This window comes from Ovis aries, chromosome 13 (assembly GCF_016772045.2).
Source record: "Ovis aries strain OAR_USU_Benz2616 breed Rambouillet chromosome 13, ARS-UI_Ramb_v3.0, whole genome shotgun sequence".
In the NCBI taxonomy this organism is placed as follows: domain Eukaryota; kingdom Metazoa; phylum Chordata; class Mammalia; order Artiodactyla; family Bovidae; genus Ovis; species Ovis aries.
The window spans coordinates 29,715,231-29,740,370 of NC_056066.1; the positions used below are offsets into that span (position 1 = coordinate 29,715,231).

Here is a 25,140-nt window from a genome sequence, read left to right on the forward strand (position 1 = left end):
TAACTTCTGGTTTCTCTTGTTTACTCTGAAGAACTGAGCCAAGAAAAGCTCTTTGCCCCTTTAACTACCGTATGTCATGAAGAAAACCGCTAATACAAGCTGTTACTCTCTAGGCACAAGGATACCTACAAAACTCAAGAAAAATGATTATCTGGCTTTTTTTAAAATGGTAGATGTTCATATTATATCAAAAATCAATCTGACGGTCAAAAATTCCTCATTTCTAGGCTAAGACTCTTTATATCCTTTAAACAAACTGAAACTCTGTGACATTACCTGGCCCCACAGTAGCCCAGGGTGGTAGACAGTACAGTCGATGTCAATTCCTTGCTCTTCCCTGTGAGAGTATAATCACTGCTTGTTGTCATGGGCTCTGCAGTACCTCTCTGTGGCAGAGATCTACTCCTGAGCCCCACTGACATCATGATTTGGTTAGGTGCCATTGTTGGCCAAAGAAACAGAAGCAGAAGTGACATCCTGCCAGCTCCTGGAAGAAGCTGTGAGGGCCACCTGTGGCTGTGCCAGGAGAACTGCTAAGTCCTCACGGCAGGAGGCAGGCACCTGCGGGACATGTGTAGCCACCCTGCAAATTAAGAGAAGCATCAGGGTGTGTGTCTGGGGAGACGGTTAGAGTGTGCCTCAGCACAGCAAAAAGAGGGGACACTGTCCGCAGAGTTTAAACATAATAAAATGGACTTGGTCAAATTCCTCTTTATTATTGTCATATGCAGGCAGTTCTAGACGATTTCAGTAGCCAAATGCCTGCTCTGGCCTGAGGTGACTGTTCTCACTGCCCCCACCCCACCCTTCTTGAATACTGCTGTGTGAACTGTTCAAACTTTAGGATTAGCTATGACTTCAGGAAGCTGGCAAAAGGAATTAAACCCTAACATTCTGGCTGAGGTTTTAGTTTATGTCACATGTATAATATCTGCTCGTCCTGTTCATCCTTGACCTGCTTCTTCCTCTTCTATTCCTCCATGCTACCCATCGACGTGAATTTTAACCATATAAGCAGCACAGAAGGAATCTCCATATACATATATATACACTTCCTATGTTTCTTGTGAAAACAGAAGCCTAGAAAGATGACTGACACTATAGTCCACACAACACTACACTGGTTATTTAAACTTCGTAGTCCTGGATTAGTGTGTAAGTGCAAAGTAAGGGACATCCCTGATCCTAGATCCTCCCACATCCTCCTTCCTTTTCTACTATTTTAAACAAGGTTTAAACTGTGAAAAATACTGACAGTACTCAACTTCTAATACTCTGTAAGTTTCATCACAGCTTCAGAGAGAAAGTTCTTAAGAAGGCTGTTCCACTTCCATGAACAGGCTTTACATTCATGACCTGGATGCTCATGTTTAGCCTTTCGTATCAAGAAAGCATGCACAGCTTATCAAGATAAGCATAGTACAGTGAGATGTCAGAGGAGAAATGATTATGCCAGCTGGTACTGATTCTAATCCCAATTTTTGCTTCCATCTTATCTCTTAGCACAATGAATATAGTTAAGCCATCATGAGCCAACTATTATTCTCCAAATACAGCACAGAGCTTCATATCCCACATCTCTTTCTGCTTACTCTTTTCCCAAGCCTAGAGCACATTCCTCTTTTCATCTAATATACATTATGTCCTTTAATTCCAATGCCATCTCCTCTGCACACCTCTCCCCTCTTTCAGTCTCTAGTTCACCCTAGTCTAATAATTTGTTTTCCTAAGGAACAGAAGTATTTAAAAGCTCAGTGAACAGAATTCATGCTTTAGCCAGGAGGTGTTATTTCTCACTGGTCCCAGACTCTAAAATGTAGATGAAACCAGTACTTATTTCACAGGGTTGCATAGAGGCCTGAATGAGGAGTGCACATAAGATGCTGACCATATAGTTCTCATGGGGTTGCAAAGAGTCGACATGACCGAGCAACCTTCAATTTCACTTTCATCATACATTAAATATATGCTAAGGCCTTTTCTGCAACCCACTCTATTTGCCACAATTATTTTCATCAATTCTAGATGGACAGGTAGAGGTACAGACTTATCAATGCTGATTCTAAATGAAAACTCATAGACTTTACTCATAACAGAATGCCTTTAGGCATATATCAGCAGTACTGTATCTTGTATGGACAATTATCTGGGTTCTAATGTAACAAAAAGCTACAAGACACAAATTCAAATGGAAAGAGTTTACTAGTTTCAGTAAACTGCAAAATACCACTGACATGACTGAGATAATAGAAAAAAATTCATAAAAAACAATACTAAAATATGACACAAAATTATGATTTATGGACTTAAACTACAAACAGTAATGATTATGATTTAAACTACAAACAATAATATTTTATGATTTAAACTACAAACAGTAATATTTTAGCTCTTAAATCCATTATCCTTTCTCAGGCAAATAAGGCATGAAATTTAAACAAATGCACAAAACTCTAATATTTATTTAGGATAAATGGATGACTAAACCATATTAATACATAGGAAAACCATATTTAAAAATGCCCAACTGTGAATCTGATTATATTGCAAGTCCTAAGACTTTTATCAGTAATGAAAGATACATAGAAGTGAATTTTCTTTATGAGAAATAAAATCTATAAAGCATCATTTTGCTTCTTTTCCTTAAAACTGTGTTAATACACGTAGAGGAATATATTCATGATAAAGTAGAACTGTTCAACTTTTGAACGCCCTAAAAAGGGTTCTAACATGTAACTGCAGTAGTCCTGCTAATGTTACACCAAAGAGTAGGAACACAAAAAGAGCATGCTCTGTATAAAGAATTCTATCTCAATTCCCAGTAACAGATACCACTGTAAGAAGAGTCAGCTCATGCAGGAACAATTCAATGTTTTGTTTCTCCTTTGCATTAAATTCAGTTTCTCCATATACTTTGCATTTAAACAGAGATGTGTTTTCATGTGTACTTATCTAAAAGGAAACCTGTTTTATCATAGGAAAGGTCAAAGGCAACACTCTGTACACAGTATACAAGGAGTCCTTTTATAACCACAAAAGAGAACAAAAAGGAATGTAAAACTCATCTTCCTGGCTTCAAAAGAAAGTTGGAAATGGATTATCAAGGAAATTAGTCACTGATCTTCTGAAGATGAAGCTAGATGTCACAGGTAGGTTCCAACTATTTTTATGTTCAATCAACAGTTTCCATTCCAAAGATTTAAATGCACAATGAAAACAAAAACACTAAATTTATTTGTCTATCCTTTTATAAACATAATTCTAATACTATTAAAGTATCATATTGTCAAATTTAGAGCATCATCTTGAATCCGCATTGAAAATTAGCTCCATAATTCGTTCCAATTCAAGAAGAAAATATGAAAGTGAGCTAAATAATTTTAATCTGTGACCACCAAATGTAAAAAAGGAAGTTAATGAGCCAAAGGGAAAACTGATGATTAAAGAGAAGAAAAAGCAAGAAAGTTCCAGAAAAACATCTATTTCTGCTTTATTGACTATGCCAAAGCCTCTGACTCTGTGGATCACAATAAACTGTGGAAAATTCTGAAGGAGATGGGAATACCAGACCACCTGACCTGCCTCTTGAGAAACCTATGCAGGTCAGGAAGCAACAGTTAGAACTGGACATGGAACAACAGACTGGTTCCAAAAAGGTAAAGGAGTATGTCAAGGCTGTATACTGTCACCCTGCTTAGTTAACTTCTATGCAGAGTACATACTTCATGAGAAACGCGGGGCTGCATGAAGTACAAGCTGGAATCAAGTTTGCCAGGAGAAATATCAATAAGCTCAGATATGTAGATGACACCACCCTTATGGCAGAAAGTGAACAACTAAAGAACTTTTCGATGAAAGTGAAAGTGGAGAGTGAAAAAGTTGGCTTAAAGCTCAACATTCAGAAAATGAAGATCATGGCATTCAGTCTCATCACTTCATGGCAAATAGATGGGGAAACAGTAGCTAACTTTATTTTTTGGGGCTCCAAAATCACTGCAGATGGTGATTGCAGCCATGAAATTAAAAGATGCTTACTCCTTGGAAGGAAAGTTATGACCAACCTAGACAGCATATTAAAAAGCAGAGACATTACTTTGTCAACAAAGGTCTGTCTAGTCAAGGTTATGGTTTTTCCAGTAGTCATGTATGGATGTGAGAGTCCTAAAAATATACTGTTCATCTCAAAAAGAAAAAGAAGTTATTTCACTGAATAGAAACAATTTTCTTATCCATCCTCAAACCATGAAGACAGACTTTTAAATGATTATTTATGAATACCCCAAGTTTTTTTATTCACTCATCTGGAGAAAGAATCTGTGTATGTATGTGTGTGTATTTAAGTTGATCAGGCCAAAGAGTAAAAGTAAGTTCTATTTTTGTCTCCATATAGGATACTGCAAGCATTAACAATTATTTCTTGATTTCAAGCTTAGGGATCTATTGAATTCTTATGATAAAAAACAATTTAGCATATTCAGCTCCATTTTCCCCCTTTATCAAGTATCAACATGGTTACATCGCAATGTGAAATAAATCTTCAGTGTATTCTGCTAATTTCTTTCTTCATCTGTTTAACAAAAATCTATAGAGCATGAACACTGAACCTGGCACTGTTCTAGGTGCTAGAAACAGGAAGAGACAAAGTGGACAAGAATTCTGCCATCTTTGAGCTTACTAGTGAGATAATACCTAAAACAAGTAAGTAAAATATATGTTATGTGCCTAGTAATCAGAATATATTAAAAAACCTTACAATTCAATAAAAAGACAAACAGCCCGATTCAAAATCAGGCAAGGGACATGAATAGACAGTTCCTCAAAGAAGACATACAAATGGCCAAAGAGCACAAAAAAAGATGATCAACATCATCAGTCACTAGGAAAATGTAAATCAAGCCACAACCACGACTGTACACCCACGAGGATGGCAATACTAATAATGGGACAGTAACAAGTGCTGGCAAAGATGTGGAGAACTGGGAACCCTTGTTTACTCCTGGTAGGAATGTAAAATGGTATAGTTGCTGGGAAGCAGCTTGGCATTTCTCCAAAAATTAAAACATGAAACTGCCATACGACCCAGCAATTCCAGTTCTAGATTGATACCAAATTCCCAAAAGAATTGAGAACAGGGACTCACACAGGTCCTTGTGTAGGAATGTTCACTACAGTACTATTCGCAGTAACCACAGGAAGAAACGAACCACACATCCACTGATGACTGGACACCCTGTGTTACATGCACACAGTGGAGTATCATTCTTTCAGAAAAGGGGCTGAAGCACTGAGACAGGCTGAAATAAGGATGAGCCTCAAGACACAAAAGGTGATACGCTGTATGATTCATTTACATGAAATATCCAGTATAGGTAAACTCATCGTGACTGAAAGCAAACTGGTGGTTGCTAGGATTCCAGGCAGGAAGAATAGGGAGTAACTGCTAAGTAGGTTTGGGGTTTTACTTCAGGGTGATGAATATGTTTTAGTACTAGATACAGGTGATGGCTACACAATATTGTGAAAAGTGCCAAATGCTACAAACGTGTTCATTAAAAATGGTTAATTTTGTTACATGAATTTTACCTCAATTAAAAAATATCTATTTTGAAAATAAGTGGGAGAGAGACTGTTAATGAAAAGGGAGGAGGGACTGAGATTTTTATAAAGGGTCCCAGGGAAGGCCTCACTAAGAAACTAAGACTTGAATCCTGATCTGAAGTATAGAGTTCCATACCAAGGTCACAGGTGTGAGGCCTTGTACTAAGGCCACAGAGTCCCCCACCAAGGTCATCTCCCAGAACTGACTGAGCCCCATAGCAACCATTGCCATGAGTTCCCACATCCTTACCAGCCAGTTCCCTGACTCCGTATTAGGTAAAAATGCCCACTTGAGTCCTCAGCCTATAGCACCCTAACCAATCACCTAATGCCACCCTTTCAGCAAGAATTTTGTCTTGAGGCTATAGAAATTGACTACTAATCCACGAAAGGGGTCAGCTTTCTCTTGAACAGGCCCACAGTTCTAAGTCAGCTCTCCCTGATCTGCCAGGTGGTCAGCCCGCTGTGCTCACAGTGCCCTCATTATCTCAGCTCTTTGTTCTTAATAATAAAATCACTCCCTTCTGAAATGCTCTGTCTGGAGATTCTTTTCCAGCCTGCGCTCGGATTGCCATGCACGACATGAAGGTAGGGAGGAATCCTCGATACAGACGTCTGCTCAAGATCCTAAAGGCAAGAGCAGGGGTGGAGGGCTTGCTTCCCGTTGGGAGGTACAGGAAAAGCCACTGTGGCCAAGCAGGGCAGGAGGGGAGAGGAGCAAGAAACGCGCTTACAGGGTGATGGGGAGTCTGATGAGCCGAGGAAGGGCCGAGGGGGGTCACTCTAAGGACACTGGCTTCTACTCTTAGCGAAAAGGGAGCCAGTGACATGAAGCGACTCCATGTAATGGGCTCATTCTATTGCTGAACTGAGAAGCTATCAGGCTCCATGAAGGGCCACAGCACGGTCGTCAGGAGGCTACTGCCACGACCTAGGGCAGGCATTCTCCAATCTGTCTTTCAGCTCTTTCAGGAAGTTTCCGGTTTCTCTTCTGTCCTTCAAATGTCCTTTCCTCACGGCTTCCACAGTTTCATGGAATTCATCACAAATTCTCTTATGGTTCTTGGTTTTTTGAAATTTTCTTTTGATGCCTTCATTGTCCTACACTGTCTCTAATCTTGTGAGCTCCTTTTCCCTATTTGTTCTGATTTCTGTTCTTCACATTAACATTTCTCAAATGTCTCATGATCCTTGGTGGTCTTTTAATATGTGAGAGACTAAAACGCACTGTCTGTGTGGGCAGGCCTTGTAAACCTCACTGTGGAGTTATTTTGGCTGGGCCGTTTCACTGCTATATCTTGACCTTGTCAATGTAGCCAAAGAAAAATAAATGGCCTTAATCATGAGTAGGTGCATTCGACAAGCACAAAGCTGTGGAGTTTTCTGAGGGTCTACGGTCTAATTAAAAACACACATCTCAAAAAAAAACCAAAACACAAAAAAACAAAAAAAAAACACACACATCTCATTAGACTTCTCACTCCTCACCTATCTCAATCTATCACCAAGTTCTGTCAACTCAGGAATAAATCTCTCGAATTTATATACAGTTGATCCTTGAACAATGCAGGGGTTGGGGACACGGATGCTCAGCACAGTCAAAAACTCACAGGAAACTTATAATTGGCCCTCTGTATTCACAGTTCCTCCGTATCTGTGGTTCTGTATCCACAGATTCAACCAACTGGAGATCCACCCAACCAAAAATTGTGTAGCATTTACTAATGAAAAAAAATCTATGTAAAATCAGTTCAAACGCATGTTGTTCAAAGGTCAGCTGTACTTCTATCCATGTCTACAGTTGTTACCTTGGATCAAACTACCCTTTGCTCACCAGAAGACTACAGGAGTCTTGTTTATCTAATCCCTAGGCTACCCTTCAATGTCTGCTTTCTACAGTTAGCCAGAGTGATTTTTTTCAAAATGTACTTTTAGTCCTGTTCCCTTCCTTCCTATCTCTCCCTCAAACTCCTCCCAACGCTGACTTTTAAACTCTCGCGGCTGCCCTTACTCTTAGAAAAGAGCCGCACAGGCTGTCTGCCTTTGCAGCTTCCTCCTGCCTGCACCTCCAAGTCTCAGGGCTCCCCTTCTTCTCTCAGCTGTTCGCAGCACAGTCCTTTCTTCTGCAGTAATTTGCTTGCTCCAACTATTTCCCTTGTAGGAACTGCTTTTTTCCCTCTCCCTGCAGCTTAATTTTACTGATGCCTCAGGGCTCATTTTCAACATCAATTTCTCAAGGAGACATCCCTAATCTTCCTCTAATCCACCTTTAGAGACCTGTGCTTTGTCAGCACCCATCACAGCTTTAATTTTTTAAGTGTGACTCTTTGATTAATGCCTCCTCCATGAGAATGCACACATCCATAACAGGCGCCTAATCTATTTTTTCCTCACCACTGTATTCACAGCACCTTGCACAATGCCAGGCGCATAGTAAATAAACCCTGTAAATATGTAAGAAATGGGTACATACATAAATGAAGAGAACTGCAACTATAATCACTTCCAGTGTATAAGTCACATGAGAAAGTCTATTGCTTTTCAAAGGCATTTTATTGTGTTGGCCAAAAAATTCATTTGGGTTTCCTGTAACAGCTTATGGAAAACCCTATCGAACTTTCTGGCCAACCCAACATAATGCCAAATTATAGACTGCCTTTAAAATCATGACCTTAAAACATGCTTTTTAAATATTTCATCATAATCAGTACAAAGAAGGCAGCATACACAAAATACTTTTCCTGACAAACACACAAGTTTTGTAGAAAAAGGTATCAATATTCACTTTAAGTTTTGGGGGAGGGAGAGATAGGGGAAATTGTTCAGGTCAGGAACATATGAGTGGGTAAACCTACCAAAAACAAATAAAAAATAATTACAAAAATAAATTCACTGCCAAAATCACTTACTCAAATATATAAATATCCAAGAAAGTGTGACCAAATAACAGATCTTACTGTAATGTAAAAACCAACAAAGTTTACAATATTATCTAAATGGCAAACGCTACATGAATAAAATTTTGAAAAATTTAAATTTGAACCCAGTAAATATTATCAAGTATTATTAATACTGGACTTCCCTGGTGGCTCAGATGGTAAAGAATCTACCTATAATGCAGGAGACCTGGGTTCGTTCCATCCCTAGGTTGGGAAGATCCCCTGGAAGAGGGCATGGTAACCGACTCCAGTATTCTTGCCTGGAGAATCCCCATGGAGAGAGGAGCTGGCGGGCTGCAGTCCATGGGGTTGCAAGGAGTAGGACACAACAGAGACTGAGCACATTATTAATGTCATTTACCATTTACATGTTCTTCCAGCTTTGTAACAGTTTATTTCAAAGGGAAAAATTCTTTACATGTTTAAAGATACCATGCACAAGCAACCCAAATTCAATTGCTCTAAAATTCACTGAAAAAGAAGTATCCATGCTTTTAAGAAGCTTCAGAGTGAGTCATGAAAAAACATTTTTTAGAAGATATAAATGTCACTGGAACCTAAATGTGGAAAATTTGTGCAAAGGCTTTATTCATGAAACTAATGAATTCCCTATACGTTGATGGACAGGGAAGCCTGGAGTGCTGCAGTCCATGAGGTCGCAAAGAGTCGGACATGACTGAGCGACTAAACTACACAGAGGTAACTGTCAAAACAACTAGCACACAATTTAAGAGTTCTAAAAGCAAGATAAGGTATTTGAAATATACAAATTTTATAATTTATAACAGCAGAAGAACCTAAAATCTTAACATAAACTTCTATAATCACTTTAAATTTATATGTACTTTCCTATTAGGATTATTAGTAGTTTTGAGGATGCATATAAATGAAGACAGATTTAAAAACCTTGACTGGACTTCCCTGGTGGTGCAGTGGTTAAGAATCCACCTGCCAATGCAGGGGACATGGGTTGAATCCCTGATCCAGGAAGATCCCACATGCTGTGGGGCAACTAAGCCCATGCGCCTCAACTATCGAGCCTGTGCTCCACAACAAGAGAAGCCACTGCAATGAGAAGCTGGCGTACCCCAACGAAGGGTGACCCCAACTCATCCCAACTAGAAAAAGCCAACATGCAGCAACGAAGACCCAATGCAGCCAAAAACAAACATTTAAAAGTCTTGACTGATCTCCACAGTGCACACTGAGTGTGTTTTGAGGCCTACATGCAACTGGTGTTGCAAGGTCTCTGTGTTTTCTCTATGTATGTACCTCATGGCTCCAATTCAACTTTTCACTGCATGTGGCTGAGGTCTGTGGATAAGAAAATCAGTGAGTCCCTGCCCTACACAAGGCTCACTACTGACCAGGAATCAAGCGACAAAAGGCCTGAGAGGAAGAATTGTGCATCTTGGGAACAACGAAGGGAACTTCATTGGGAACAATGAAGCAAACCAGGACAGGTAGGGGGCAGTGTGTATTTCACAGAAAGGTGCATACTCCCATGACACTCTCGACATACCTATTATCAATGCTTGAAAACAGAATTTCTGCACTGTTACATAGCTCAACTGACACTGTTGCTTGTATTAATCTCCCATGAAATCTTTTCTGCTGTTTTGACAACAAAATCATTTCTTAAATATCACTCATAAAACTTAAGATTTAAAACAGTTTTATCTTCAAGGTCCTACTGTAGGGCCTTGGTCCTACAGGAAACTCTGTAGGTCCATAGGAAACTCTGCTCAATGCTATGAGGCAGCCTGGATGGGAGGGGAGTTTGAGGGAGAATGGATACATGTCCCTTTGCTGCACCCCTGAAACTATCACAACATTGTTAATCAGCTATATACTCCAATACAAAATAAAAAGTTAAAATTAAAAAACACATTTTATCTATTTCATAGAATTTAATAGTTTTCCTAATGCTAAAGAATAGGGCTGTGATAAAAATAATTAATAATTGGCTTGATAACACATTTCTGTATGTGAACTGGAACTGATTTCCTTTTCTGGAAATTTATAACACTTGACACTAAAATTAGTCAAATGATGAAATCTTCAGTCAGGGAATTAGGTGTTTAGTTTCTGCAGGTTACACTTGCTTTTGACTTCCTCCTCTCTACTTCAGGAGGGAAATGAACAGCAAAAACTGTCAGATGAAATACAACAAATCAGTAAGGCCTGTACTTTTCAACTGTATTTATAGCTTTCCCTGTAAGGAAAGGTTAAGCCTGTATCTGCCACTAAACCCACTTGCTGGATGTTTGCCAGCACAATAAAAGTAAATACAGTAATAAATAATGAAACAGATCCACTAAAACTCACACTGTCACTTTAGTCTTTAGTACAATTTATATAATTCATACTTCTTACAACAGACACAAATAAAAAACAGTAACAAGTACAAGCTGAAAGAGCACGCTGAGTAATCAGCAAAGTGCAACAGGATTAAAAAACATCAAAAATAGAATTATTTATTTTCTCCTTTTAGTCCAACATCTAGCACGTCTACACAGGCATACCAGAATAATGAAAAAGGCAATGATGATGATGATGACGACGACAGCTAAGATTTACTGGGCATTTAACATGTACTAGGTTCTGCTAAATGTTTTATATTTAAGCCTGACAACAATCCTAAGAACAAGATCCTATTACTAAACCCTATTTTAAAGACATGGGCGAAGAGGCTGAGCCATGTTAGGAAGTGGCAAGGCTGGGATGCTAACAAAGGCTTCTGAGTTCAAAGCTCTAAACCACTCAATTGTGGAAAGAGAAAGATTATAAAACCTTTGATTTAGCAACAGTTTTCTGGGGGCAAACATTTTAAACACATTCAAATGTATTTAACCTAGTTCGATATTGTTATACTATATACACTAAAACTGTGGAAATATTCCATTCTGAAAGAGCAACTGACTTCTAAATCATTGAACTATTAATAAATTTCAAAATATTTTCCTAGATGTTGTAACTAAAACTATTTTATATCACGTAAATTCAATTTTTATCCTCTAGAAAATAGTAACTCAAAACATTTAATTTCAATTATTTTCATCATAACACAGTGATTTCTAAAAAAAATCAGAAGTCAAACTTGTATAGTTGGTAAAGATAAAGAAATTATAACTAAATCATGACAGACTTGACTGAAATGACTCCAAAGCTAGAGCAGGACAATCATGGAAGCAGTACGATCTTTAGTATCGCCTTTTTAGATTTTGAAACAATCCACTGAACTCTGTATAAAAGATTTAAACTAAATATGGACGTAATATTACCTGTTTGTCTGATGTCAAACTTAACAACAACAACAACAAGAGATCTTGCAAAGCATACCTTGGCAAAAAATACGGTGAGGTGAGTTTCACTGCCAACAATCCAAATAGGGAATTTTGGAGATTTCAAGTAAGAGCCAACCTAGAACAAAGGTAGTAAAATAAGAAAATGAAAATTTTATATTGCCTGTTAAGTATTTACCAGCAAATCCTTGAAGCATCACTAAAGTGCCTAATTCATATTTAAATGGAATAATGGATTATGCCAGAATGCCTTACCCATAAAGGTCAAATGCTAAATGTAAAAATGAGTGTTATAAAGACTGTCAGGGCAAAGCTTATACTGCATCTTTCCACCATAATAATAATAATACAGAGTTAACAAAGCAAAAAAGAAATTAGTGTAACCCTAAGAATCATTCTCATGTTTCACTGAAGATCCTAGATAAAATGGCCACTTCTAGAATTTCAGCTTGGTACTTCAAACTCTAAAACTATAAATCTGAAGGTAATTACTTTATCAGGAAAATAATCATAAATTAACGAGTGAGTAGATACATGAATAAATAAGAGAAAAAGCCTTAAGAACATCTTGTCTTTAAAGAACCTAGAGCAATATAATAATCTCTCTAAAGCAAAATATATACTTCCATCTAGGAATATTAAAGAATCTTTCACTTGACTATGGCAGGAAGTAAACTCAAAGTTACACAATATTAATTCTAAAATATATTAAAAAGTTGTACCTTATAGCCTGCCTTCAAGGTTACACACTTAACCTATAAAAGCAACAGCACCGAAAATTTAAGGGTATCATTTTTGTGTGACAGAGAAAAAGCAAGCTTAAAATTCAACAGGTTAAAAACTGACTTGTGAAATCTGACCATGTTCACATCAGTCATTCACACTGTTAGATGGACAAGGACTCTTAAAAAACAAGTAACCTTACCAATAACATTTGCTGAGTTTTCTTTTCTCACAAAGACCTTCACCCATGCCCCAACCCCCACTGGAGCTGGGAAATCCCAAGTGGCTACTTGCAACAGTCAGGGTCAACTATTCATCACTAGGCAGCCAAAAGCCTTGCTATGGTGTCCTGCTTTCAACCACCTTTGAAATTTATTGTGATCATTAGGAGGGCAGTGGGATAGTAAAACTATCTTTTGACCTGTGATGGGAGACATGAGCTGGATGTGCTAATCGCAATGACCAACCAGTAGAGGAGGAAGGGTGATCTGAGGACAACAAAGAAGATAACAGCAAAAGGGCAAAGGAGAAGACAAAGCTTAGCAGAGATTCAGAATCGAGGGATTTTAGAGGTTTTCGGCCAAGTCCTTCCATTCTACATAAGGAAACCAGAAGACACACAGGATCAGTGCCTGGTCTGAATTCAAACAGCTAACTAGTATAGAGTCAGAATTAAAACTCATGTTTTCTGACACATAATGTGGCAGCTCTCCATTACATCATGCTGCCTCTTGTGATGGGAAGTTCAGACATCGTTTAATTCCTCTTCTAGAAAAAGTGTGCATGTATCCGTGTGTAGGCGTGTGTGTGTGTTTAGTTAAGGTAGAAGTAAAAAAATGAGGATAAAAGCATATACAGTGGGATCAAAGGGTAAATGAGTGCTGAACTCATGCAGTGTTTTGTAATAATAAAAATAAATAAATAAATCGAAAGGCCATAAATAGTGCACCCACTTTGGAAAACAGTTTGCCAGTTCCTCCAAAACTTATGTAGATACCACATGATCAAGTAATTTCATTCCTGGGTACACACCCAAGAGAAATAGAACCATGTCCACAAAACACTAATGTTCACAGTAGTATTATACATTATTATGTTAATATTATATATTAATGTTTATAGCAGTATTATTCATAAGAGTCAAAAATCAGAAACAATTAAATGTCCATCAACTACTAAAGAGAAAAACAAAATTGATATAAATTGATAAATCATACAAAAGAATATTATTTGGTCATAAAAAAGAAGTACTAATACACAGGAATGAACAATGGAAACATTATGCTAAGTGAAAGAAGAAGCCAGACACGAAAGGCCACATACTGTACGATTCCATTTAGATGAACTATCCAGAAGAGGCAAAGCTTCAGACACAAAAAGGCGCCAGGGGCTGACAAGGAATGAGGAAGTGACAGCTAAAGGGTGTAGAGGATCTTCTCGGAGTGAGGAAATGTATTGAAATTAGATAGTGGTCATGATGGCAGAGGCTTGTGAATACACAAAAAACCCCACTGAATTATATACTTTAAAATGGTGAATTTTATGGCACTGGAGTTCTATATTTTTTTTTTTTGAAGTGCACACCCCAAAGCATTCAGAGTCAACCTTTCATCTCAGTACAGTCTGATAGACACATGCACACATGGAGATAGGGGGAGAGAAAGAGAGCCAGAGAGCCCATGAGAGAGACTGTTTCCTTTGTCTTAATGAGTACGTATGATAAACGTAATATGAAATGGATCATTTTAAGTCTAAAGGGCAATTTGCTACACTATCAAAGAAAAGCAAAATGTTCAGACTCACAAAATCCATTAACAACACAATTATTTCCTTACTGCTGTTTCTCTAAATGTTTGATAAAAAGTATATAATTCCAAGTATATATATATTTTCAGAAGGACAGCTATAATTATATACAGATGAGCACCACAGTGTAAGAGTTTTATCTTTCTTCCTTTTTAAATACTTGTCTTCACTTAGTTTTGAGGTCCTCACTAGGGGCTGGTCAGCTTCCTTTAAAAAAGGCAGCTGACAAAGTCCAAACCTCCCTGATACGTCTCTCACCCTCCAGGCCACCATGCATGGCCCTAATCGCCCTGGAGCCCGGTACCAGACAACAAGGACAACTCCCAAGCCCAGAGCCCACTCAATCTATTCAAACCAGCCAGCCCACAGCGGGGCCAGGCATGGGTTGCACAGCCCCTCAGCCAACTCCACCCCAGTTCCCATAGGAAGCTGCCCCTCAGGGCTGCAGCCTACTGGTGCCTTGTCCACAGGTCTCCTTCTCTTCCTATCTTGGAGCTTTCTCTTGTTTAGAGATGTAAGTAACAAAAGTGTTCTGCCTTTCATCTATCTGAGCATCTGTGTGCTGTATCCTACCATAAGAAATATCTTTTAAACCCTAGAAAACACCACAATTACTGCTACAACACTAGACGGGTAATACTAGGGTAGTACTAAGGCAGTAATACTGGGATAACAGGAGAATATACAGCAGCTAATGACTTCCCACTATGATCGTAGGCAGAAAACAAACATTCCTCTGTTCTACCTAACAGTTAAAGAAAAGCAAATGCACGTATTTAGAAGAGCTCACCATTCTGGTGAAACTGTCTGCTCATTCATTCAACAAATGTTTACTGAGCATCTAATATGTAACCAGAAAGACAATGGGACTGCTTTCATAGAGTTAATATTCCATTAAGGACAACAGAAAAATTCAAGATTAAAAAAAAAAGATAACTAAGCCAACAAAAAAAGGTCATTACAAAGTGATTATTCCTACAAAATAATGTGAAAAAGAGTCAGTGGGAAATGGTCCAGGAAAAGGCCTCTGAGGTACCTTCTGAGTTAGGGCTTGAAGGAGAGAGGAGTGATCCATTCAGCTGCAGTATTCCAGGCAGAAATGAAAGAAGTATAAAGATTCATCAGGTACGGGCTTGTTGTCTGTTGTTTAGTAGCTAAGTCATGACTGACTCTCTGTGATCCCATGGACTGTAGCCCACCTAGGTCCCTCTGTCCATGGGATTTCGCGGCAAGAAAACTGGAGTGGGTTGCCATTTCCTTCTCCAGGGGATCTTTCCAACCCAGGGAAGTAAGGGCTTGGCATGTATGAAGAACTGACAGGAGACAGTATGGCTGGAGGACAGAGAATCCAGACCATTAGGGCCTTAAGGCCACAGGGTGAGGATTTCAGAACATTATCACCTTCACTCTCTATCTTCCTGCAAAACACACTCCAGGCACTTTTTAGAAAACAGCTTCACTGAAATATCTTTGACATACAAAAACTAAATATATTTAAGGTAGACAACTTGATGTTTTGATACATGTATATACTGTAAAAAGATCACCACAATCAAGCTAATTAACACCCATTAACTCTATCCAGTCACCATTTTTTAATGTGCATACACAGTCACACTTTTTGGAATAGGAATGGTTGTTTGTGGGTGTGTTGGAGAGGAGACACAGCTTTATTCCCTGGTCGCTAGACTGCCTCAGAATAGCTTTAGCTTGTGTAATTAAAGTCACTAAAAATGTAAGAGTTACTACTGTTTGACAGCACAATTACTATTAATGAGTAAAGGCAGGATGAAATCATCTGATCATCATGCCCATACCATCCCTGTGCAAGTGTCGTCACGAAAGACGAATGTTGTCTGGTAAAAAAGAAAGGAAACAGAGGAAGGAGAGGGAGGGAGGGGAAGGAGGATGAGGAAGGGGAGGCAGGCAGGCAAGCAAGGACTGTTACTGTTACTAAAAATAATCACCACCATTCGAACCACTGCTATGAAACCACCATTCTAAACTGGAAAAGAAGAGGAGATCTACTTCTTTTTCCAAAATCAGAACATTTTATTAAATGCAAATCATTAATGATTTAAACTCCATTTAAAACTATTTGGAATATCCATTGTAATTTCAGACTATGCAGGAAAAGTGATGAGATACATATCAAAAAACGAGAGCTTCATGGCAGCTCCTAATCCTAGCACATGTGTTAAGAGTTTAATGCTGTGAAATGCTTAGGTCTTTCTTCTTTCAGTGTGAAATCATTTTTCAGATGAAATAGACAAAAGTTGGAATTTCAGGCATTTAACAAATTGTTTTACTATGCCTGACAAAATATTTATTACCAGTTGTTTCAGTGAACCATACTGTTAGTATGGAAGATCAAATAGGATATTCTCTCCCCTCAGTTTATAAAAAACTTTATTTATATTCAATAATGGATATCTGTTTTCATAAATTATTTCAAAGTGGGTTCTGTCTCTGACCCTCAAAAGGAATGAGCCTAAAAAAATAGGAAACTCAGCATGATTGGCCAGCTTAACTCTATCCTTGATAAGCCTGTCAGTTCAGAAAGGGTGATGAAAAAGGAATTGAGAGTATACACTATCAGCAGTGAAGTAAAATATGCTGTCATAGGAGAAAAATGCTCTCTGTAACAGGGGACAAGAGAATAAAAATCATTTGAAGTACCTTAAAAATCAACTTACCTTACAGTATCTTAAAGCTTCCATGAGGGTTAAGAATCCTACAGCAGCTTGTTCATGTATACCAAGAAGTTCTGCAACAAGAAAGTCAGCAATGCATTAGCATACAGATCTGAAAAGCACTTCAATATAAATATATTTGTACACATACATATATACATATTCTACACCAAAATGTTTACTTTCACCCAAAATTGTACTTTAAAAGTCTAGCATATATTTACTGTTAAGAGATCACATCAAGTCATCATGACAGTCCTGTTCATTACAAAATACCATTAGATTAGGTAATAGAGCCTTTATATGTACATTAAATGCATTTATAAAACTTTATATTCAATGTTAACTTTTGATAGCCATTTGATATCATCCCTTTCTCCTCTAAATAAACACAAGCAGCAGCTTAAGACTGGGGAAATGATGAAGAACAGAACACAGTACCTGTTTTACAAAGCCTAGTGTTAGTCACTCAGTCGTGTCTGACTTTTTGCAACCTGATGGGCTGTAGTCCACCAGGCTCCTCTGTCCATGGGATTCTCCAGGCAAGAATACTGGAGTGGGTTACCGTTTCCTTCATCAGGGGATCTTCCAAGCCAGGGATCGAACCCACGCCTCCTGCATTGCAGGCAGATTCTTTACCCACTGAGCTACAAGGGAAACCCTTACAAAGGCTAAGAGCTTACCAAAGGAGATAGATGAGAAAACCTGTGCTCTTTATTTAGATGAACACACACACCTTACAGTGGTGTTAAGGGCATCTGTTTACTGTGTTAGGGTAGGTACATGCAAGTGTTAACATCTGAGTTGAATCCTGAAGCATATGTAGGAATTTTCCAGGCCAAGAAGAGGATAAGAAGAAAATTTAAAGAGAAGAAATGGCAAAGAAGTATGAAAAATCAATGTATTCAAGGGGTGAAAAATTTGTCAAAGCTTCCTTAAAGGTTGCTAGCCTGGGGAACCTGATAAATGGTGACTGACCGAGAGAGAGAATAAAGAATTAGGTTCTAAAGTGGTATGAAGAGAGAGCATGAGTTTGGTTTTAGACAAGTCGAATTGAGTGACCTTGAGGACTTCTAGAGAGAGATGGGTACATTACTAGAAGTAAGGTTCAGGAACACAGAAAAAAAGGTCAGAACTGGATGCAAAGCTTTAGGGAATCACCAACATGATCATGGAAATGGATAAGAAAGAGCAAAAAAAGCAAAGAAAATGAAAAGACAGACTATTCCACATCAGAAATGTAACTGTAATGGTAATAAAGTCTTTTCATAGACTACAGCTTTCAGCTAACGTACATTAAGTATCAGGATAATAGTAATTTGGGTAACAGTAATTTGTAATTATTTTTTTTGCATTTCTTTTCCATGGGGATGGTCTTGATCCCTGTCTCCTGTACAATGTCACGAACCTCATTCCATAGTTCATCAGGCACTCTTATCTATCAGATCTAGGCCCTTAAATCTATTTTTCACTTCCAATCATAAGGGATTTGATTTAGGTCATGCCTGAATGGTCTACCGGTTTTGGCATCCGGTCCCATCACTTCATGGGAAAGAGATGGGGAAACAGTGGAAACAGTGTCAGACTTTATTTTGGGGGGCTCCAAAATCACTGCAGATGGTGACTGCAGCCATGAAACTATAAGACACTTATTCATTGGAAGAAAAGTTATGACCAACCTAGATAGCATATTTAAAAGCAGAGACATTACTTTGCTGACTAAGGTCTGTCTAGTCAAGGCTATGGTTTTCCCAGTGGTCATGTATGGATGTGAGAGTTGGACTGTGAAGAAGGCTGAGTGCCGAAGAATTGATGCTTTTGAACTGTGGTGTTGGAGAAGACTCTTGAGAGTCCCTTGGACTGCAAGGAGATCCAACCAGTCCATTCTGAAGGAAATCAGCCCTGGGATTTCTTTGGAAGGAATGATGCTAAAGCTGAAACTCCAGTACTTTTGGCCACCTCATTCAAAGAGTTGACTCACTGGGAAAGACTTTGATGCTGGGAGGGATTGGGGGCAGGAGGAGAAGGGGATGACAGAGGATGAGATGGCTGGATGGCATCACTGACTCGATGGACATGAGTCTGAGTGAACTCCGGGAGTTGGTGATGAACAGGGAGGCCTGGTGTGCTGCGATTCATGGAGTCGGAAAGAGTCGCACACGACTGAGCAACTGAACTGAACTTGTAATACTAATTTGGGACCATACATATTTCTAAAAAGAATCTTTTTTCTAGTTAAAAATTATATCCACTATAAACACAACATATATATAATTCTACATCCTTTTTACTATTTGGTTATGTATCGTCCATTTTCCAGTAGGATATCATGTTTTTATCAATTAATGTAATAATATCAACTTATTTGCTTTATTGTAAATATTAAGCACAATATCTAGATGGTGTAAACCAAGAGTTGGTTGTTTAAGCTTTAATTTTTGTAAATTCAAAATTAATGGAAGACATGTATACACATAGTTTGTATTTTTCACTAGCTTCTTATAGGCACAGAAGAGACATAGCTAGTTTCCAAGTTTTGCTTAGAATTCTCAGGGATGTCTAAGTTCCTTTTAGACTTATTTCTCTGTCTTAATTTTTAACAACCCAAAAAACAGTGATTATTTTCTTATAAACCAAGTAAGCAAAAGCTTTTTTGGATCCTCAATAATGTTTAATAGTATAAAGGTCATGAGACCAAGAAATCTGAAAATCATTGGCATAGCATTCAGATCAAAAAGAGAAAGTGAGGGTGAGCAACCCAGATAGGAAGAGATGGTACCCCACAGCCTTTCAAACTTTTTCTTCCTCTTCATTCTTAAAATTAAGGAATACTAAATATTCTCTGCTGCTAAGTCGCTTCAGTCATGTCCGACTCTGTGCGACCCCATAGACGGCAGCCCACCAGGCTCCGCCATCCCTGGGATTCTCCAGGCAAGAACACTGGAGTGGGCTGCCATTTCCTTCTCCAATGCATGAAAGTGAAAAGTGAAAGTGAAGTCGTTCAGTCGTGTCCGACTCTTCGCGATCCCATGGACTGCAGCCTACCAGGCTCCCAGTCCATGGGATTTTCCAGGCAAGAGTACTGGAGTGGGTTGCCGTTGCCTTCTCTGCTAAATATTCCCAAGCTCAAATAATACATCTTGATGAAAGTGAAAGAGGAGAGTGAAAAAGTTGGCTTAAAGCTCAACATTCAAAAAACAAAGATCATGGCATCCGGTCCCATCACTTCATGGGAAATAGATGGGGAAACAGTAGAAACAGTGGCAGACTTTATTTTTGGGGGCTCCAAAATCACTGCAGATGGTGACTGCAGCCATGAAATGAAAAGATGCTTACTCCTTGGAAGAAAAGTTATGACCAGCGTAGATAGCATACTGAAGAGCAGAGACATTACTTTGCCAACAAAGGTCTGTCTAGTCAAGGCTATGGTTTTTCCTGTGGTCATGTATGGATGTGAGAGTTGGACTGTGAAGAAGGCTAAGTGCCGAAGAACTGATGCTTTTGAACTGTGGTGTTGGAGAAGACTCTTGGGAGTCCCTTGGACTGCAAGGAGATCCAACCAGTCCATTCTGAAGGAAATCAGCCCTGGGATTTCTTTGGAAGGAGTGATGCTAAAGCTGAAACTCCAGTACTTTGGCCACCTCATGTGAAGAGTTGACTCGGTGGAAAAGACTGTGATGCTGGGAGGGATTGGGGGCAGGAGAAGAAGGGGACGACAGAGGATGAGATGGCTGGATGGCATCACTGACTTGATGGACGTAAGTCTGAGTGAACTCCGGGAGTTGGTGATGGACAGGGAGGCCTGGCGTGCTGCGATTCATGGAGTCGCAAAGAGTCGGACACGACTGAGCGACTGAACTGAACTAAACTGAAGAAACAGTTTCACATTTTAATTTCTAAAATCACTTACCACCACCTAGTGTTATGACTTGATTACTACATCACCTATTTCCTTACAGATGTCTGGAATACTATATCTATAATATCATGCTACTAAATACACCAAATCAGCTTTCAAAACTCTTGAATAATGAATTATTCAGATGCAGTCAGTAATCACATGGTTAGCCATGTTGTTTGAATGGTAATATTTTGAAAATGTATCACTCCTATGTACTTAAAATTTTTATCTTATTTTGATAGCTAAAGTGCATCATTAATAATATTTATTATTGTACCATGTTATAATTACAGTGAAGACATACTATTCTCACATATTAAAATTTAAAGAATTTAGTTACACTAACTACACTTTTCTCACTAAGTCTCCAAGAAATCTGTTTAAGTTTGCAGAAAATTCTAATAATTCTGTCATTACATTTCAGAATTTTATTCTTGTTTTTAGCCTAGCAATTAAGACTAACCATGATTAAGTGTCTATCCACCTTTGTGTTCAGTCAGTCAGACTGTATCAAAGTGTAGAGTTTCATATATTCACGAGTTTGCTTCTCTATACCCTTTTCTGCTCCCAACTATCACTTCTCACTACTGTCAGGGTGTCTACAGAAGTCCTTGTTAGGCCTTTCAAACTTGATATTGACTTGGAAAGCACATACCTGCACTATATTTATTTAACAAACACCCCGAGGGCCAAGTATTGAAAAGAACAATGTTAAGCACAATGTGGGAATACAAAGGCATCACCTGGAGTATGAAAACAGAAGAACCTCTCTGCAAACTATGTATCTGATGAGGGGTTAACACCTAAAACATATAAGAAATTCCGAAAACTCACTGTTTAAAAAAAAAAAAAAGTAACTCCCCAAACCAAACAAAATGCTAAACAAAAAAATCTGGGCTAAAGACTTAAGACATTTCTCTAAAGAATACATACAAATGGCCAACAGTATATGAAAAGATGCTGAAGATCAACATCCCCAATCATCAGAGAGGAGTAAATCAAAACCATAATGTTAGGATAACCATTCTCAAAAAACAGAAAAGATTATAAATAAGTGTTGTGGAGGATGTGTAGAATCCTTGTTCACTGTTGGTGGGAATCTAACATGAAAAACAGGATGGAGTTTCCCCCCTAAAATTAAAAATAGAACCACTGTATGATCCATCAGTTCCACCTCTGTGTATTTAATTGAAAAGAGTGAAGTGAGCATCTCAAAGAGATATCCACATTCCCATGTTCACTGCTGCACTGTTCACAACAGCTGAGAAACAGACAAACTAAATGTCTAGCAACGAATGAATGAAGAAAGCGTGCAACATCCATGCAAAGGATTACCATTCAGGCTTACAAAAGAAGGAAATCTTATCATATGTGCACATACATGAACCGTGAGGACCTTAGGCTAACTGACATATGCCAGTCATAGAAGGAGAAACACTGCATGATTCCACTGAGATGAGGTATCTAAGACAAACTCAGAGAAGCAGAAAGTAGAATGGTGGTTGATAGGAGCTAGAGAAGGAGGAAAAGGGGAGAAGCTATTCTACAGATAGAAGAGTTTCAGTTTCAGTTATATAAGACAAGTAAGATTTGCTGTACAATCTCATACCTATAATTAATACCATACTCTAAAACTTCATTGCAGGGGTAGACTCATGTTAAACATTCTTACTACAATTTTAAAAAACTCAAATCCCTCCCCAACAACAATGTAGAATGTGGTAAGTATGATGAAGGCAAAATGCTCAGAGACCAGACAGATGACCAGCAGTTGTGGGACTCTGGGGACTCCTGGAGACAGCACAAGCAGTGGCAGCTGAAGGGCTGGCCAAGCAGAGATGGGAGGGATAGAGGTCTTCAGGCACAAGGAACAGCATGCACGAAGAAATGAAGGTAAGTAGCAGGATTCTGTTCAAGCATTGATAAGTTCACGATGGCTGAAAATATAAGCTGGGGTGAAATTATGTAAGGTCACTGAGTAAAGAATCTACACATAATGGAATATTACTCAGCCACAGAAACGAATGAAACTGTACCATTTACAGAGATGTGGATGGAACCAGAGTCTGTCATACAGAGTGAAGTCAGTCAGAAAAAGAAAAACATCATATAGTAATGCATATATGTGGAATCTAGAAAAATGGTACACCTGTGTCTTTTCTGAAAGCACAACGAGAGACACAGAAGTAGAGAACAAACTTATGGTTACGACGGGGGGAAGGAGGGTGGGATGAATTGAGAGATTGGGATAGACATATACACTACTATGCATAAAATAGATAACTAACTTAATGAGAACCTACTGTATAGCACAGGGAACTCTGTTTGATGCTCTGTGGTGATCTAAAAGAAGGAAATCTAAAAAACAGGGGATACATGTATACGTACGGCTGATTATGATATAGCAGAAACTAACATCACTGTAAAGCAACTATACGCCAATGAAAATTTTAAAAAGAATCTGTTGTTTAAAAATGGAGGGGGGAGGGCTTTTTTAATAAGAATGCTAGAATACCTAAAATTTTAAAAAATACAAAAAAAAGCTTGATTCGTCTCATTTACAGGTAAAGGTACATGCACTTTGAGCCATGAACTTTGTGAAATCTATTTTTGAAGTGAAGAGCTTTATAAAAACCCACTAACTGGTTGTTATATTCCTGAGAAGTCAGGTTGCTACGGAGTTGGCATCTAGCCAGAGTTGCCAATTTCAGCCAATAAGAACACAATATGCCCAGTTATATTTGAATTTCAGATACAAAATAAAAATTTTCAGTATAAGTATAGTCCAAATACTAAACAAAACATACTTCCGCTAAAAAGGACTGCTTATTTGAAATTCAGATTTAACTGGGAGCTCTGCATTTTATCTAGCAACGTGTGTGTGTGTGTGTGTGTGTGTGTATGTGTTAGTCCCTCAGTAGTGTCCAACTCTTTGCAACCCCATGGACTGTAGCCTGCCAGACATCTCTGGAAATTCTCCAGGCAAGAATACTGGAGTGGCTTGCCCTTTCTCCAGGGGATCTTACCGACCCAGGGATCGAACCTAGGTCTTCTGCATTGCAAGCAGATTTTTTTACCATCTGAGCCACTAGGGAAGTTAGAATTGGGATATTAGGTAATCCTTCAGGGAAAAGTAAAACGGTAGATCCCTATCTCATACCACTCATGAATAAATAAAACCCAGATGGGTTAACCGGATAAACATTAAAAAGAAATAAAGCCTACCAAAGCATTTTAAGAAAATACTAGGCAGTGCTAGCTTTAACCTTGAGGTGGGAAAAACACAGAATGGATACAAAGAAAAAAATGTAAACAAAAGAAGCAAAACCCAGAAGCCCTAAAAGAAGAGATCAAATGATTTAATTTCATCAAAAATGAAAGCTTTGGTATATAAAAGATAGCAGTGGCAAAGTTAAAGAAGACAGAAATGGCTGAGAGACAGTATCTACAACACAGATTTAATACATAAAGAATTAAGAATTTATAAAGTACCCCTAGAAATTACAGGTAAAATAACCTCTCCTTCTAAAATGCCAAAAGACAGACAATTAGCAGAAGAAGAAAACACTAAAAGTTGGCAAACATATGAAAAGATGATTAGGTGCAGGTTCAGTAGGAATCAGGGAAATGTGAATCAAAATAGGCTACCAAGTGTCAATAAACTGATGATAAAAATACTAAAGAGTGAAAGTTGTGAGTGCTGGTTAGGATATAGAAAAACAGAAACTACACACTGCAAGAGTAAGTTTATACTTCTCCAGTTGGTAAAGCAAATTTCCAAAGGTAATTTGGCATATGAACGTTTAACAGGTATTCCTCAAAAGGTTAAATAAACAGTTATCATATGACCCAGGATTTTCACTCCTGGGTAGATGCTAAAGAAAAATAAAAACATCTTCTCAGTAACATTTGTACATAAATGTTACTAACCACATCACTCATCACAGCCAAGTGGAAACAAAGCAAATGTCCATCAACTGATGAATGAAAAAAGAAAATGAGAAAATGTGCTATAAGCTATACAATGAAATAGTTTTCAGTAAAATGGAGTGAAGTGCTCTTTCATGCTAAAATATGGATGAACCTTGAAAATACTACACTAAGTGAAATAAACTGGTACAGAGGCTTATATATTACATGATTCTATTAAATGTCCAGAATAGGCAAATCAACAG

The 25,140-nt window shown here is 38.3% G+C and overlaps 1 protein-coding gene across 6 annotated transcripts in view; it reads right to left on the bottom strand.

The window, feature by feature from the left end:
• Positions 1-25,140, bottom strand: part of MINDY3 (MINDY lysine 48 deubiquitinase 3) — an 82,657-nt gene that overhangs the window by 27,045 nt on the left and 30,472 nt on the right. For all 6 annotated transcript variants that reach the window (XM_042230588.1, XM_012188433.4, XM_042230585.1 and 3 more), the window contains 2 exons: positions 17,068-17,138; positions 11,880-11,960 (listed from right to left, as the gene is read on the bottom strand). In XM_042230588.1, coding sequence (XP_042086522.1) covers positions 11,880-11,960; positions 17,068-17,138 — 152 coding nt within the window. The remainder of the gene's footprint in view (positions 1-11,879; positions 11,961-17,067; positions 17,139-25,140) is intronic.